We start from the raw sequence: 17,466 nt of genomic DNA on the forward strand, positions 1-17,466 counted from the left end.
CGTGCAGTGCGTCCCTATGTTTACTGAGAACAGGCCACCATAGAACAAATTTGGGCTAGTGGAGTAAGATTTTACAGAGAAAAAAAATAGATTTGGAGAACTAAAATTTTGGGGATCTAAGAGCTAGTGTTTAATCCCTTTAACCAACAAAACTTCCTTCATAGTAGTAGGTTTGAGGATCTGCTAGAGATGCTCAGCAGTATGTGATGGCTGAATGTGCATTCTCACCGGGTTCCTCCAAGGACCAACAGGCCACCACTCAAACCATTGCTCTGAATGATGCACATCCATGAACTCCATCCCCGCGACTGACAAAGACCGGGCCACAGGTTTCTTCACATCTAATCTTTGCACGGACCCTCACATAGCCACATAGCTTTCATCTTCTGACTCTGCTTCCGTAACTCAATGCTTGTCTGAAAGCTATGTACAATATATATGTAAGCGTAACCATGATGTTTTTTATATCTGAACTCATGGTTTTCTGTAACAAGGGTCAATGTAATGTAACAGCAAAGAAATGCATCACGTACAATTCGAGCGTTTCGTTTCTTCAACTTGCTCTGAAAGTGATGGCTTTCTAAAGAAAATAATAATCAAGAAAATACAGTAGTGGTTACAGGAGTATTGGTTTCTAGTAATGTAATCCGAGAATCGCGCTTTCTGAATCGAAACCTGACGCGCGCGGTTGCACTGGACTCGGGAGTCAGGACAACAAGTTCAGCGCCTGGTTCATCTGCGTCGTTCTCGGCGCGAGCGCAGAGGTTCCGTTGTGCTTGAGGAAGCCGGAGTACCAGCGAGCCGAGAGCCTGGCCTGCCGCGGCCGCCTCCCGTTGGTGAAGTCGACGCGGTACAGCCCATACCTCAACTGGTACCCGGACAGGAGCTCGAACAAATCCATGAATGCCCACGCGAAGTACCCTCTCACGTCCGCCCCGTTCCTGCACGACAAACAGAGCATCACGCAATGCATGCTGAAAGAACGGGTATAGTATGTTTGATCTGATCTTGACGCACGCACCTCATCGCGTTTAGTGTGCTTTCCATGTAGCTGCTCAGGTAACCGACCCTGTCCGTGTCATCTAGGCTGTCGTCGGCAGAACCCATACCTGAAACAAATCAGGTAACCACATGAGTAACGATGGACCTTTGTTCATCAACAGAAACACATGCTGGGAATTCTGCTTGCCATTCTCCTGGACATAGACCGGAAGGTTTCCGTAGGTTTCTTTCAGGTACTCCAGTTGAAGCTGCAGCCCTTTGGGATCACTTGGAACATTTACTGGGAAGCCCTGCACTCCAATAAAGATAATCTTTGACAGAAGCTTTTGACATCAGTTTTTAAGTGGGTGTTTCTTTTCTAATCTCTTCAAGATTTACCCAAATGGATGTACATGGAATGACCAAAATAATTGCATTTTTAGCTAAAAATTAGCAACTTCTTTGCGAAACACATTGATGATCTTTATTGGAGTCTATAATATTTTTGCAAAACCCTTTGAAGATATAATAATTTTTTGTACCTGACTAGATGGTGGATCTATCCTAGAACCTGCATCATACAAAGGGTTCACAAGTTAGAACAATACATTCAGCTCTTTTCTGTTACATTAGCGTAGACCATACTTTGAGATTTAAACGTGTTTAGAGGGATGACTCAAGACTGAACTCAGAGAAATGCCCAATTTACGTGACTGGTAAATCTCGAAAGGTTGATTGGCAGCTTGTTCTAGCAATTTAGCATTAGCAGGGCATTGTTTCACAACAGCTTGGCTAGCCTATCTTTTGCATATCAAAAGTAACACCCCCCCTCCTTTTTTTTGGTAATCATGATTCAGGAATCTCCTTGTTTGCTTGTGTGATCGTTGCTAGAAAAATGAATATCATGCCTACTATTGCACACAATTTCTAGTGCAACCACATAATTAACCGTTACATGAAGAATGAATGTCTAGGAAAAAAAGACTCAAAAAACCAGTGAAATTGCACATCCACATAGTACATAACTATGAGCAGTTAAGCAACAATCCTAGTATCACTATCCAAAAAAGATACTTACCCCTTAAACTAACTGATATGTCTGCTTTGTAGTCTTGAACGCCTGTTTCCAGAGGGCGATCATTCACGTACAGAGAGTAGTAGTGATTTATTCCAATAAAATCTAAAGAACCCTTGATAAGTTCAGACTGAACTTCCGTGAAGGGTGGAAGGCGAGAGCCAACATTCTTCTTCATTACTTGCGGGTAGTCCCCAAACACCAACGGATCTAGTATCCTGCCAGTACCACACTTAACTTAAGATCTCAACAATGCATGTATTATGCAGGTTAAACGCTTCCAGTGACAAAATGGAGGTGTAATATCATACCAGCCGAAGTAGAAATCTATACATCTCCTAGTTGCTTCTAAATCCACAGTGGAATTTGTCAATGGATAACTCCAGAAAGAGTAAATACTTATGCCAACAACTCCTTTTTGCATGGCCTACATCCAAAAAGTTTCATTAGTTTTTTATAAGCCTATAGTTGGTTAAGATATTGGACATAGGCACCGGACAGGGAATTAACAAAGAATGTAATACTGCCACAGATCCATATTAACTGATGCTGATTTAGTACAACTTTGTACTGAATCAGCGAAAATTAATATGGACGGAGGGAATGCTATTTTTAGATAACAAAGAATAAGAGTCTATGTACATGATGTCCCTGTTTTAAAGGAACAGGCCCAGGAAGCTAAACAAAATAAATCGACAACTCCCCCAAGAAATACTATCCTTGTTGTGTAGCCAATGCTGAAACATGTATCAATAAAAAGATGAGTTACGATGTGGTTAATGTGTAAATGTGTAATGACTTAAAATGGTGCCTCCACCCTTGAGGAAAGCTAATAAAAGTCTAGACTGTCACAGTTCATGAACCTAAGCATCACCAAAACTATTTTAAGTAAAAGATCATCCACTCACTTGATATTTTTTTCTGTACAGACTGACAACCGATGCATGCGCCAAAAGGGTATTATGAACTGCCATGTATGGTTCCACACTAGAGTCCCCAGAGGTGCACTTTGTTACTCCAAATGGATCCGAGCAACGACCAGGAGGGAATATAGCAACATCATAAGAGGCCAATGCACCAATGTTTGGCTCATTCATTGTCGTCCATGATGCAACCCTATCTCCAAACTCCTTGAAGCAAACATCTGCATATGCTGTGAAATCTTCACTGCATTTTGTGGATTTGAGAATATGAAAGGACAAAACATAATGTCGTAAGAATTATGCCGATGATATATAAAATTGCCACTACAATAGAATTTATTTATTTGGTAGTGAAATTATATATGAACTCACACAATTCTGGGGCTTAACCATCCACCATACTCATCTTCAAGAATCTGAGGGAGATCTATATGGTGAAGTGTGATGTGGACTTGAATTCCTGGGATAAATATCACAGAGACCAGAGGGTTCAAAGTTTTATTTTGCATGCATTTCTTGAGAAGGAACATTGATTATATGAAGTATGAACCTAAGAATTGATTGCAGTTAAACATTTAAATGTTCAGAGATCTAATAAAAGTAATTACCACGATTCACTAGCTCATCAATGAGGTTATTGTAGTACTGTAGCCCTTTGGGATTGACAGCTCCGCGTCCATCTACAAACCCGAAATTTCCAGAAACAATGAGATAAATTAGAAACTAAAGCAATTTGTTCTGATGAAGGTCATGATAATTTCTGTACTTGGAATGAGCCTTGACCAGGAGATGGAGAACCTATAGGCCTCTAGGCCTGTCTCAGACATGAGCTTGACATCCTCCTGCAAAATCAGATAAGCCAAATTTCTTTCATAATTAGTAAAGCAGAGAAATGCTCAAGATTTTGCAGGCCCCCATCCTATTTACCATGTATTTGTGGTACCCATCTGCAGCAACATCTCCCGTGCTTTTGTCTGACATTTTGCCTGCAAAATAAAAAAAGCTAGCAGTCAAAATTGACCTAACTGTGATTGGTCAACCACATCAAGTTCTGGTCTTGGCTATTGCCAATAATTACTCCAAATATAGTTATGCTTCAGCAACAGAAATGCTGTGTAAATTGTTCCACCAAGAGGGCACTCGTCTGAAATATCAACTCAACTCATCATGAAAACTGATCACAAATTGATCGACATGCTATTTGTTACACATAGGGTTAATATCCATGCTAAAACCAAATGTAGTTGCAGCACCGAAAAACTAGAGTTAGATTTCACAAACAAGTAGTACCTCCGTTCCCGAGTCGCCTCTCCCCTCCCGAGTCGCCCCCCGCGTGGGCGGCCGGGAGGCCCCCCAGATCCCGTCGGCCGGCCCTCCCCCACTCCTCCTCCTCCTTCCTCGCCGCCGCCAAGGGCACTACAGCGGCGGGGACTCGGGCCCTCTCGCTCGCGGGGGGCTGGCGCCCCCGGGCCGGAGCGTGGCGGCGGGCCGGACGCCACAGCGGGTGGTGGCGGCGCCTCGGCGACTTCGCTCCCCTGCGGCAGGAGGCCTCGCGATCTGGTGCGTCACGGTCGCCAGGGACGGCGGCGGCGTGACCGGATCGGTTTGCGGCGGTGCGACCGGATCTATGCCCAAGCGTGGGCCTTGATCGCTGGTCTGCCGTCGGCACGGTGGCGGGTGTGACTCGTCGGCAGCTGGGCAGATCCGCCGGGATTCTACCCTTGTCTGATCCTTGACAGCGCGGGTACCTCCGGGGAACCCTAGATCTCCTTGGGATCAAGCGATGACGGCAATTTTGCGTCGTAGTCCCTCTTTAGGGCATCGTTTTGGAGTTTACTCCGTTTGAAGGGACCAGCGACGTCGGTGGCGCACGTCTGGTGGAGCAACTGCCGATGAAAATCGCGCCGACTACGGTCATGGCTGACGATGACGGCGTCTTAGATGTCGTTCCCTTGTCGAGGCATCGTCGTTGCAGTCTGCGTCATCAGGCTCGGGATGCTCCGGGGGAAACCCTAGATCTGGGTCTTTCGGATCGGAAGATGATGGCATTTTATCGCTTTCCCTCCTGGGCGCATCGTTTTGGAGCAAGTGATGGCTAGGGGGATGGTGGAGCGGTACTTCATCTCACACATTGATGGCGGCGGAGATCGGCGGCATGGCGCTGTGGAGGCTCGGCGTCCGATGCGCGGAGATGGACTCGCGCAGGAGGAGGTAGCTGTCTGGCGTCATGGTGACGTCGATGGCAGAGTGGCCAGACAAGGTAGAAGCCTCAATATGATCTGAAGACGGACCTGTGAAAGATGGCGGCGACGACACACGAGTGCGTCTGACCGGATTGTGCCCCAGACCCGGTATGTGGCTTGGCTGGGGCTTCCGGCTTTTGATGTTAGGCTTAGGTGAGTGGTTTGGGTAGTGGCCCAGCTAGCATCCCTTCATCATATGGATAGAAGTAGCGGCACATGTTGCCAAGATGGTGGATTCAGGTATATTGTTTGTAATACTTTGTAAGGTCCTCGAGAATAATCAATAAAGTGGCCGTATGCATCTCCCAGATGCAGAGGCCGGGGGTCATCCTCCTTTTCTAAAAAAAAAGTAGTACCTCCGTTCCAAATTACAAATTGTTTTGGATATTTCAATATGGACTAGATAGAGACTGAAATAGGTGAACAAACATACTAAAACACGTCTATATACAATCCGATTAAAAAAGCATCTTGTAATTCCGAATGGAGGGAGGGAGTAGCAACTAACCTGCGTGAGTGAAAGTGTCCCAATAGCTTGGGCTCCTGCCTCCCTCAGAAACAGCACCCTCATACTATACATGCAAACGAAACATCAAGAATCCAAGATTGATTAAACTGGCGACGGCACCCGATGAACTAAGCACGCCAGAACTTCCAGGCCAAACAAGATAAAGATTGCTTACTTGATATGCCGAGGTTGCAGATCCAAAGACGAATCCCCGTGGGAAATCACTTCTTGTGAAGCGAAGACCAGCTGCAGCTGCATCCTGAACCCAGAGGGACAGCAAGAGGTAGAAGAAGGCTGTAGCACCACCCATCTGTGGTTGTGTTCTTCTGTGCATAGTTGACTCGCTCCGGTCCGAGGAGATTTATATCAGACAGAGAATTAATCCCAACCTCAACCTTACCTCGTGGGAATCAACCTCAACCAGATTAAACAACATTTCTCTGCCTTCAGACCTGGTGGGGATGTGTGCAGCTGCAATGCGTGCCTCCACGCTTCAGTGGAAACCTTTGCCGGAAACTCTGAATGCAAATGGCATTTCTTTTCAAGAAATATACCTGGGCCTTGAGTGTTGAGATATACTATAATTTTTTGCCGCTGAATTGGTTGGGTTCAGCTGACCCATCAGCGCTCCACCTCCACCAGCCCCGGTTAAAAAATTGGACAGATGCGTCATATCTGTATACGATGGATGAGCACAGATCAGTGCACAGATTAAGAAAAGACACACCGCGTTGATTAGAGTAGAAAATAAAATCCCCCCTAATTGATAAGGACTGGCTGCGTTGCGTGCATCAAAAACTAAAGGCGGGAATGGGATGGATAGTGAGCATCAGCACCTGCCCCTCTTCTCCAGGTTCTCGCGCGCTGACGGAGCTGCGGAAACGACCAGTTGAGGATGAACGGGCACCGGCAGTCGCTTCCGCTATCACGCCGGCAGCTTAGTGGACAGCGGAGAGCTCGGCGGCGCCGCGGAGTTGGAGGAGACGAGGGTTTCACGGAGGAATCGATGTGCCAAAGTGGGGGGCCGATGCTAAGGCCAACTCCACCGCGGCGACACCAACCGGACGTCCATTTTGACCGGATTTTATCCCTTTGGAACGCCGATGGATTCGTCCGTGTCTGTTTCTATCCGTTGGGTCGTGCGTACCCCATCACGCGTCCACATTCCAAAACTTGTCCATATTAAACGTGTTTAAAAAAACATAAAACATAAATAAAATGACTTAAAAAGATAAATAAACGCATTTTAAAAAACTTAAAATTTAAGTTAGGGTCCATGGCCACAAAACGACCCAGTTTCACGTCCAATTTGACATAATTAAACATAAAAAAGAAAAAAAAAGGCCACCGCCAGCGCGCTCGTGCCCGTGCCCGTCGATGCCGTCGCCGTTTTCAGTGGTCGTCGGCGTCGTCGTCGTCGCTGACGAGGTCCACGTAGGCCGATGACGTCCAGAGGTGGGCTGGCGATGCGTGGTAGACGGGGGCGGGCTGAACGGCGGGAGGTGCCTGCACGACCTCCTCCCGTGGCGACGCCTCTCGCTCCGGTGACCTCGGCGAAGTGGCGCACCAGTTGACGCCCACGACGGCGGCCATCTCCGGAGCAGTGCAGGACCAGCCCCCCTGGCCCAGCAGGCTCAGGTGAAACGCGGCCACCGGCTCCTCCTCCATCGCCTCCTCCCTCCTCTCCTCTACCATTTACAGCTCGGGGAAGGCGACGTCACCGGCGGCAGAGAGTGCCATAGTCTCCTCCAAGCCGTCCCATTGGCGCTCGTCGTGGGTGTACATGGAGTCGTCCATGACACGCTGCACGAGCCGGGCCTTCTTCTCCGCTGTCATGCGAGGAGGTGGAGGTGGTGACGGAGACGGGGAAGGCAACGGCGTGGGCGTGAGGCCGCGCACGCGCGTACGCCCGCGCACCTCTCTACGTGGCTGTCGCGGTCCCGACACCGTGCCGGCGAAGTATGAAGCGCGGCGCGTGTTGTGCTCGTCCCGGAGCCACGTGTCCTAGAGGGAGGAATCCGGGGCGTACCTGGCGTCGTGGTACAGGTCGTCGGGGAGGAGGCGGCGGTGGCGCTCGATCTCGTCGCGGCGCGCGCGGCCTCTCCTCGACACAGGCGGGATCGGGACCCGGTCGGCGCTGAGGTGCCAGCCATTGGGGAGGTGGACGTCGCTCCACGGGACCGGCGTCCTCGTCTCCCAGTACCTCCGGCACACGTCCACCGCGAGGTACTGCCGGTCGCGCTCGTCGGCAGGCCTAGGGTTGATGGTGAAGGGGGCCGACGCGGGGGCTCGACGGGAGGAGCGCGGCGGAGAAGCGGGCTCCTCCTTCTTCACGGAGCCGCGGCGGCGCCCCGAGGAGGAGCCGGCCTCACGGTCGTGCTTCCCCTTACAGTTCCAGAAGCCCATGGCGAGGTGGTCGGCCGGAGAGCTCGAGGACAATGGAGGGCTAGGGTTCGGGGTTGTTGGGTTTCGAGGAGGCCGCGGGATGGCGTGGGGCAGTGTGGACGACGACCGGTCCACGCTTCCCACTTAAAAAAGGACAGCGACCTTTCGATGTGCAGATGACAGGTGGGGCAGCCCGCTTGTGCGCATTGATGTGGGTGGGTGGGAGGTAAGTGGCCGCCTGCCACGTGGCCTCGACGCGGACGAGGCGCGCGTCCATTTGGTGTCCGCTGTGACCCAAACCCGGCGCAAGTTTGCGTTTGAAATGGGTCGGCCCAGACACAAAACAGACAAGATGAGTCCGGACCGTCGCGCGTTGGGCCGCCTCGTCTGTCCCTTTTATCCTAAACGGACGAGGCCGGACAGGATAGAGTCGTGCGGTGGAGATGGCCTAACTATCGCTTATAGCGAGCGCTACCGGTAGTGCGCTGCTTTTTTATCTTTTTTTCTCTTTACATTACTTTCCCGTCTGTTTATTTTATAAATTTTGTTAATAAATAAAAGTAGGTGAATAATAAAAAACATTATGAATTCGTAAAAATGTTCACGCGTATTCAAGAAAGGTTCACCGATTCAAAAAATGATCGAGAATTCAAAAAAGTGCGAATTCCAATAACATTCGTGAATTCACAAATGTTAATGAATTCAAAAATTGTTTGTTAATTCAAAAAATTTCACTGATTCAAAAAATATTCCACGCGAATACAAAAAATGTGCACGAACAAGTTTTGACGTCCCAAACAATTTTTGAAATTTATGAACATTTTCTGAAATTACAAACAAAAAATTGAAAATGTGATATTTAAAAAAACTGATTTTTTTAATTCAGAACATTTTTTAAACATGAAAAGATTTTTAAAAAATCCCAACATTTTTTAAACGGGTACATTTTTTGAATTTCTGAACAAAGTTTGAAAACACAAACGGTTTTAGAATCTTGTGAGCATTTTTTTGCAAACACGAACAAAATTTAAAAATGATCCAAACAATTTGTTATTGCATCTTTCATCCTATCACAAGCAAGCGCTAGTAGCTCACAATCTTCCTGCTTAAAATGTTTAATGTTCGAGCGCAATTGCATAATTTTAGCAGGCGAACATGGATAAGTACCAATCCTGATTTTTCTGGCAAGGTGACGCCACCAAACAAAAGTATAACATGGTTAAATGGCAGGACATTTACATGCCCAAGGGCCAAGGGATTTGGGATCACGTCCACCCTACGCATGAACCTATGCTTGATAACCCAATGGATTTGGCGCATTGTGTGTGTGTGGGGGGGGGGGGGTCCTCTGGTTGGACCTCATCCGTGCTAAGTACTTAGACGAACCAGTCATTCTCTTGTTGCTCCAATGTCAAAGGCTCCCAGGTTTTGGCAAGCCATCCAGTCTCTCAAACCGATTTGGGGCGGCCATAGCGGTTAAACGAGGACCGGATACTTTGTTTTGGCTTGACCGTTGGTCTGACAATGGACCCCTCGATCAATTCCCGGCGTCATTTGCCATCCCTGATCATTCGGCCATCTGTGTGTGGCTATGGCAGTGCTAGACACCGGGCGGAACTTGTCCTTTCGGCGATCCTTTGGCCTTGCTGAAACCGCGGAGTGGCAGGCGTTGACCTCCGTACTACAAGCAGTCAACTTGTCTTCGGAGACGTTACGTCGTGGGCCTTGGAGCCCTCAGGCGTCTTTTTCATGAAGTCTCTCTACAATAGGTTAGCGACGGGACAAGTGCATGAGGAAATGAAGGCTCTTTGGAAAGCCAAGTTGCCTCTGAAAATTAAGGTCTTCCTGTGGCAACTAATAAGGGGGAGGGTGCCATCGGGAGACCAAGTGTTGAAGCAGAATGGCCCTGGGGTGGCCAATGCCCATTGTGCGGAGTTGTGGAGGACCTAAACCACTTTTTTATATTGTGTGTCTGCCCAATTTTTGTGGAGCTGCTTCAAGGAAGTCTGGGCAATAGTTGGCGCCCAACCAGACAACCACCTTCCCTAACTGACATCAGTTAGTGTCCGGTTGCTCGGACCGGGTTCGCAGATTGATGTGGGTGAATTTCGGGACCTTGGCGTGGACTCTTTGATGTGATCGAAATAAACTTGTCATCGAGCATATATTTGCATCAAGAGCTACCGATGCAATTTACAAACTATGTGGCTTCTTGCAGCAATGGAAGCCCCTCACCAAGCGACAGGATAAGTTGGCGATCGACAAGTTGATAAGGAAGCACAAGGAGGTGGCGGCTAGACTCCTTAAGATCCTTTTATCCCACTTGAGACCTTGATTCCTTTTGCGGGCATGTTGTGCTGTAGCCCCTAGCTTATTATGTACTCTTTTTGTTTTTCTCTTGGTGTATGTCTGGTGACACGTGTGTGTATGTTTGCGGTCGTTGCTTTATCTATAAAGTCTTGTTCGGTTGAGGTGGATTTGAAGGATATTGAGGGGGAATTAATCCCCTACAATCCAAAATCCCTGCAAATCCCCTCCAATCCAGCTGGGGATGGGATTAACCGAACAAAGCTTAAAAGCGGGGCGAGAAGACTTTTTCGGTAATACTCTCCTTCGGGCTCATATAGGTAAAGTGATATGCAGTCAACGTTCGCATACCACCACTTAGAACTACATGACAACATGATCAAATAATAATCTTTACTGCAAATATATATGAAACTTAACAACTGGAGTAGTTTCCTCTGGTTGGACCTCATCCGTGCTAAGTACTTAGACGAACCAGTCATTCTCTTGTTGCTCCAATGTCAAAGGCTCCCAGGTTTTGGCAAGCCATCCAGTCTCTCAAACCGATTTGGGGCGGCCATAGCGGTTAAACGAGGACCGGATACTTTGTTTTGGCTTGACCGTTGGTCTGACAATGGACCCCTCGATCAATTCCCGGCGTCATTTGCCATCCCTGATCATTCGGCCATCTGTGTGTGGCTATGGCAGTGCTGGACACCGGGCGGAACTTGTCCTTTCGGCGATCCTTTGGCCTTGCTGAAACCGCAGAGTGGCAGGTGTTGACCTCCGTACTACAAGCAGTCAACTTGTCTTCGGAGACGTTACGTCGTGGGCCTTGGAGCCCTCAGGCGTCTTTTTCACGAAGTCTCTCTACAATAGCATGAGGAAATGAAGGCTCTTTGGAAAGCCAAGTTGCCTCTGAAAATTAAGGTCTTCCTGTGGCAACTAATAAGGGGGAGGGTGCCATCGGGAGACCAAGTGTTGAAGCAGAATGGCCCTGGGGTGGCCAATGCCCATTGTGCGGAGTTGTGGAGGACCTAAACCACTTTTTTATATTGTGTGTCTGCCCAATTTTTGTGGAGCTGCTTCAAGGAAGTCTGGGCAATAGTTGGTGCCCAACCAGACAACCACCTTCCCTAACTGACATCAGTTAGTGTCCGGTTGCTCGGACCGGGTTCGCAGATTGATGTGGGTGAATTTCGGGACCTTGGCGTGGACTCTTTGATGTGATCGAAATAAACTTGTCATCGAGCATATATTTGCATCAAGAGCTACCGATGCAATTTACAAACTATGTGGCTTCTTGCAGCAATGGAAGCCCCTCACCAAGCGACAGGATAAGTTGGCGATCGACAAGTTGATAAGGAAGCACAAGGAGGTGGCGGCTAGACTCCTCAAGATCCTTTTATCCCACTTGAGACCTTGATTCCTTTTGCGGGCATGTTGTGCTGTAGCCCCTAGCTTATTATGTACTCTTTTTGTTTTTCTCTTGGTGTATGTCTGGTGACACGTGTGTATGTTTGCGGTCGTTGCTTTATCTATAAAGTCTTGTTCGGTTGAGGTGGATTTGAAGGAGATTGAGGGGGAATTAATCCCCTACAATCCAAAATCCCTGCAAATCCCCTCCAATCCAGCTAGGGATGGGATTAACCGAACAAAGCTTAAAAGCGGGGCGAAAAGACTTTTTCGGTAATACTCTCCTTCGGGCTCATATAGGTAAAGTGATATGCAGTCAACGTTCGCATACCACCACTTAGAACTACATGACAACATGATCAAATAATAATCTTTACTGCAAATATATATGAAACTTAACAACTGGAGTAGTTTCCTCACTTTTCTACCACATCCTCAAGAACACTACATAACTACTCATGGTCATAGGTGAACATGTCCAGAGGTGTAATGATAAATATGGCAGCTTGAAAGTATAAATCAATATATATGAAACTTAATAGCTCGAGCTTTTCATTTCTTCAACTTGCTCTGAAAGTGATGATTTTCAAAAGAAAATACTACAACAACTAAGAAGATAGCAGTGGTTACAAGAGCATTGGTTTCTAGTGTAGTACTAATGTAAGAATCACGCTTTCTGTTTGAATTCTCAAGCGCACGCACGCATACGCGGTTGCACTGGACTCGGGAGTCAGGACACCAAGTTCAGCGCCTGGTTCATCTGCGTCGTTCTCGGGGCGAGCGCAGAGGTTCCGTTGTGCTTGAGGAAGCCGGAGTACCAGCGAGCCGAGAGCCTAGCTTGCCGCCGCAGCCTCTCATTGGCGAAGTCGACCCGGTATAGCCCGTACCTCGACTGGTACCCGGACAGGAGCTCGAACAAATCCATGAATGCCCACGCGAAATAACCTCTCACATTGGCTCCATTCCTGCACAACAAGAGAGCAGATATACAGAACGGTAAGCTGGAGATTTTAACTTCTTAATCCCTTTTGCTTTCGGAGTGCATGAAAATGAACGGGGAGAGCTGCTTTGTTGTACTACTGTTTTGAAACTAAACACTGAAGAAAGCATGTGCTTGGTTGGTCTCGACGCACCTCATCGCCTTTAGTGTGCTCTCCATGTAGCTGCTCAGGTAACCGATCCTGCCGGTGTCATCTAGAGTGTCATCGGCAGATCCCATGCCTGAAACAAACTACGAAATTAAAGATGCAGCTTTGTTTGTTTATTAACGGAGAATTGCTTCTTGTTGGGAATTCTTCTTGCCATTCTCATGGACATAGATGGGAAGGTTCCTATAGGTTTCTTTCAGGTACTCCAGTGCAAGTTGCAACCCTTTGGGATCACTTGTAGTGTCTCTTGGGGGACCCTGCAGACCAGCAAATGTTATCTTTGTAAGTGAGTCCTTGTCCAATCTCTTGATTCAATTCAGAACATATAACCCTAACCCAATGGATGGACAATGCATGGCCAAAAGAACTGGATTTTTGAGCTAAATAATTGGCAACTTCTTTGCAAAACACGTTGATGTAAAAAAAATTACCTTACCAGCTGGCGGGCCTGTCCTATTACCTGCATCATAAAAAAGGAACCACTTTTTAGAACAGTACAGCAACTCCTGGCTTGGCATTGTTTGCTTGTATGTACATCACCGTGATTCATGACAAGAAAAACGAATCAAATTGCATGCCCACATGGCACACAATTACGAGTGGTTAAGCAACAATCATAGTAATAGTATCACAATCCAAAAAAGATAACTACCTCTTGAGTTAACTGACATGTCCGCCTTGTAGTCTCGAACACCTGTATCTAGAGGGTGATCATTCACGTAGACAGAAAAGTAGTGATTTATTCCAAGAAAATCTAAGGAACCCTTGATAAGTTCAGACTGAACTTTTGTGAAGGGTGGAAGGCGAGAGCCAACATTCGTCTTCATTACTTGTGGGTAGTCCCCAAACACCAGTGGTTCTAGTATCCTGCCAGTGCCGCACTTAAGATCTCAGCAATGGATAGATTATATGTAGGTAATAAGTGCTTCCAGTGACAAAAATGGAGGTGAAAAAATCGTACCAGCCATACAAGAAATCTTTACATCTCTGAGTTGCTTCTAGATCCGTGGTGGCATTTGACTGTGGATAACTCCAGTAGGAGTAGATATTTATGCCAATGATTCCTTTTTGCATGGGCTGCGTGAAAAGGATCCTTTTTAGTCTTTATGAGCATATAACTCTAAAACATTTGCATTGTGGCAGGGAAATAACGGAAAATGTAATACTTCTTTTTAGCATAGTAGCAGGAGCATTGCCCACTTAATTAGCAAAATAAGAATCTATGTACATGACTCATGACGCCCCTGTTTTCAAGGGAACATGCCCAGGAACCTAAATGAAATAAATCGACTACTCTCATGTGTAGTCAATTATGAAACATGTCATCTCAAAAAAATAAAAATCTAGAACATGTATTAACAAGATGAATTACGATCTGGTTAATGCGCAATGACTGAAAACGGTGCCTCCACCGTTGAGAAAAACTAAATTGGTTTAGAATGATGCAGTTCATGAAGAAACTAAGCAACACCAAAACTATTTTGAAGTAAAAGATCATTCACTCACTTGATATTTTTGTCTGTACAGTCTGACAACTGATGCATGTGCCATAAGGGTATTATGAGCTGCTATGTATGGTTCCACACTAGAGTCCCCAGCGGTGCACTTTGTTGCTCCAAATGGATCCGAGCAACGGCCAGGAGGGAATATAGCAATATCATAAGAGGCCATTATACCAATGTTTGGCTCATTCACTGTCGTCCAAGATGCAACCCTATTGCCAAACTCCCTGAAGCAAACATCTGCATATGCTGTGAAATCTTCGCTGCATTGTGTAGATGTGAAAATATGAATATGGCAAAAGAGTATGTCATAAGTATGCTGATGATATATAAAGTTGCCACTACAGTAGAATTTATTTATTTGGCAGTGAAATTATATATGAACTCACACAATTCTGGGGCTTAACCATCCACCATACTCATCTTCAAGAATCCGAGGGAGATCTATATGGTGAAGTGTGATGTGGACTTGAATTCCTGGGATAAATATCACAGAGACCAGAGGGTTCAAAGTTTTATTTTGCATGCATTTCTTGAGAAGGAACATCGATTATATGAAGTATGAACATTTAAATGCTCAAAGATCTAATAAAAGTACTTGCCATGATTCACTAGCTCATCAATGAGGTTATTGTAGTACTGTAGCCCTTTGGGATTGACAGCTCCGCGTCCATCTACAAACCCAAAATTTCCAGAAACAATGAGATCACTTAGAAAACTAAAGCGATTTGTTCTGATGAAGGTCATGATAGTTTCTGTACTCGGAATGAGCCTTGACCAGGAGATGGAGAACCTATAGGCCTCTAGGCCTGTCTCAGACATGAGCTTGACATCCTCCTGCAAAATCAGATAAGTCAAATTTCTTTCATAATTACTAAAACAGAGAAACGCTCAAGATTTTGCAAGGCCCCATACTATTTACCATGTATTTGTGGTACCCATCTGCAGCAACATCTCCCGTGCTTTGGTCTGACATTTTGCCTGCAAAATAAAAAATCTAGGTGTCAAAATTGATCTAACTGTGATTGGTCAACCACATCAGCTTCTTGTCTTGGCTATTGCCAATAATTACTCTAAATTTAGCTATGCTTCAGCAACATAAATGATGTGTAAATTGTTCCACTGAGATGGAAGTCGTCTTAAATATCTCCACTCGACGCATCAGGTAACCTGATCACAAGTTGCTCGAGGTGCTATTTCTTAAGCATATGGGAAATAGCCAGAGTCTGACCGACATGTGGGACAACGAGATACAAATTTCACAAACATGTACAGTAGCAACCAACCTGCGTGAGTGAAAGTGTCCCAACAGCTTGGGCTCCTGCCATCCTCAGCAACAGCACCCTCATACTATACAATGCAAAAGAAGAATCCAAATTCATTGAGTAAACATGGTTGAACTTTCAGCTCAAACAAGAAAAAGATTACTTACTTGATATGCCGAGGTTCCAGATCCAAAGACGAACTCCCGTGGGAAATCACTTCTTGTGAAGCCAAGGTCAGCGGCCGTTGCATCCTGAACCCAGAGGGACAGCAGCAGGAGGTAGAAGAAGGCAGTGACAGCACCCATCTATCCTTGTGCCTTTCTGTGCATAGTTGACTCCCTCCCCTCCGAGGAGATTTATATTAGACAGAGAGATAATCTCAACAGCAACCTCAACGACCTTACCTCGTCGAAATCAACCATATTAAGCACCATTTCTCTGCCTTCAGACCTGGTGGGGGTATGTGCAGCTGCAATGCCTGCTTGTCGGACTGCACATGGCATTTCTTTTCAAGAAAAAATATACCTGGGTCTTGAGTGTTGAGATATAGCATTGCATAATTTTTTGCCGGCTTGCTGAATTGGTTGGGTTCAACTGCCCCTTGAGCGCTCCACCAGCCCCGTTTGAAAAATTGGACAAATGCGATTAAGAAAAGCACAGATCAGTATGAGCAGCTAGCACAGATTAAGAAAAGACGCACCGCGTTAATTAGAAGATAAAGTCCTCCGAATTGATAAGGACCGGCTGCGTTGCGTGCATCAAAAACTAAGGGCGGGAATGGGATGGATAGTGAGCATCAGCACCTGCCCCTCTTCTCCAGGTTCTCGCGCGCTGATGGAACTGCGAAAACGACCAGTTGACTATGACCGGGCAGCGGCAGTCGCTTCCGCTGACACGCCGTCAGCTTGCTGGACGGCGGAGAGCTCGGCGGCGCCGCGGAGATGGAGGAGCCAAGGGTTTCACGGAGGAATCGATGTGCCAAAGTGGAGGGGCGCTGCTAACGAGCGCTACCGGTAGTGCGCTGTTTTTTTTAATCGTTTTTTTCCTCTTTTCGTTAATTTCCGGTCTGTTTAATTTATAAATTTGAAATAAAAGTACGCAAATATTAAAAAACATTGTGAATTCTAAAAAATGTTCACGCGTATTCAAAAAATGTTCACGCGTATTCAAAAAATGTTCATCGATTCAAAAACAATGATCAAAAATTCAAAAAACGTTTGTGAATTCACAAAAAATTAATGAATTAAAAAACTTTCGTTAATTCAAAAAAGTTCGCAAATTCAAAAAATATATACCACGCGAACACAAAAGATGTTCACGAATAAAATTTTGAAATAACAAACAAGTTTCAACGTCCCAAACAATATTAAATGTCAAAAAATTGAAATTTGTGAAGATTTTTTGAAACCACAAACAAAAAATTAAAAATGTGAAAAAATAAAAATCATTTTTTAATATTCTGAACAGTTTTTGAAAACATGTAAAAAGTTTTAAAAATCCAAATAATTTCTTTAAATGGGATTTCTTTTTTGAAAAACACAATATTTTTTGAATTTGTGAACAAAGTTTGAAAACACGAACGGTTTTTGAATCTTCTGAGCATTTTTTCAAAACATAAACAAAATTTAAAAATGATTCAAACATTTTTTTATTGCCTCTTGCATCCTATCACAAGCAAGCATTAGTAGCTCACGATCTTCCTCCTTAAAATATGTAATGTTAGAGCGCAATTTG

The 17,466-nt window shown here is 45.8% G+C and overlaps 1 protein-coding gene across 3 annotated transcripts; it reads right to left on the bottom strand.

The window, feature by feature from the left end:
* Positions 1–441: 441 nt before the first annotated feature.
* Positions 442–16,724, bottom strand: LOC125545133 (beta-glucosidase 2-like). 3 transcript variants are annotated; one of them, XM_048709008.1, is made up of 15 exons: positions 6,567–6,785; positions 6,285–6,405; positions 5,906–6,201; positions 5,731–5,794; positions 3,907–3,965; positions 3,746–3,821; positions 3,588–3,659; positions 3,352–3,439; positions 2,965–3,223; positions 2,368–2,483; positions 2,060–2,274; positions 1,524–1,552; positions 1,190–1,292; positions 1,022–1,109; positions 442–941 (listed from the first exon to the last, which is right to left on the bottom strand). In XM_048709008.1, exons 3-15 carry the CDS (start codon positions 6,062–6,064, stop codon positions 707–709), a joined length of 1,563 nt encoding a protein of 520 aa, XP_048564965.1. In that variant the 5' UTR covers positions 6,065–6,201; positions 6,285–6,405; positions 6,567–6,785; the 3' UTR covers positions 442–706. The 3 variants fall into 3 exon arrangements, with proteins under 3 accessions (XP_048564965.1, XP_048564966.1, XP_048564967.1); XM_048709009.1 differs by lacking the exons at positions 5,731–5,794; positions 5,906–6,201; positions 6,285–6,405; positions 6,567–6,785 and adding exons at positions 15,754–15,817; positions 15,900–16,720; XM_048709010.1 differs by lacking the exons at positions 442–941; positions 1,022–1,109; positions 1,190–1,292; ... (10 more) ...; positions 6,285–6,405; positions 6,567–6,785 and adding exons at positions 12,177–12,782; positions 12,951–13,038; positions 13,120–13,222; ... (8 more) ...; positions 15,754–15,817; positions 15,900–16,724.
* Positions 16,725–17,466: the final 742 nt, after the last annotated feature.

Source organism: Triticum urartu, chromosome 3 (assembly GCF_003073215.2).
Source record: "Triticum urartu cultivar G1812 chromosome 3, Tu2.1, whole genome shotgun sequence".
Taxonomy (NCBI): Eukaryota; Viridiplantae; Streptophyta; class Magnoliopsida; order Poales; family Poaceae; genus Triticum; species Triticum urartu.

Coding starts and splice junctions, on each gene's coding strand:
- LOC125545133 (XM_048709008.1), bottom strand. CDS start 6,064: ATGCACAGAAGAACACAACCACAGATGGGTGGTGCTACAGCCTTCTTC. Junction 5,795..5,905: donor CTGCAACCTCGGCATATCAA/GTAAGCAATCTT, acceptor TTGCATGTATAG/TATGAGGGTGCTGTTTCTGA. Junction 942..1,021: donor AGCACACTAAACGCGATGAG/GTGCGTGCGTCA, acceptor TTTGTCGTGCAG/GAACGGGGCGGACGTGAGAG.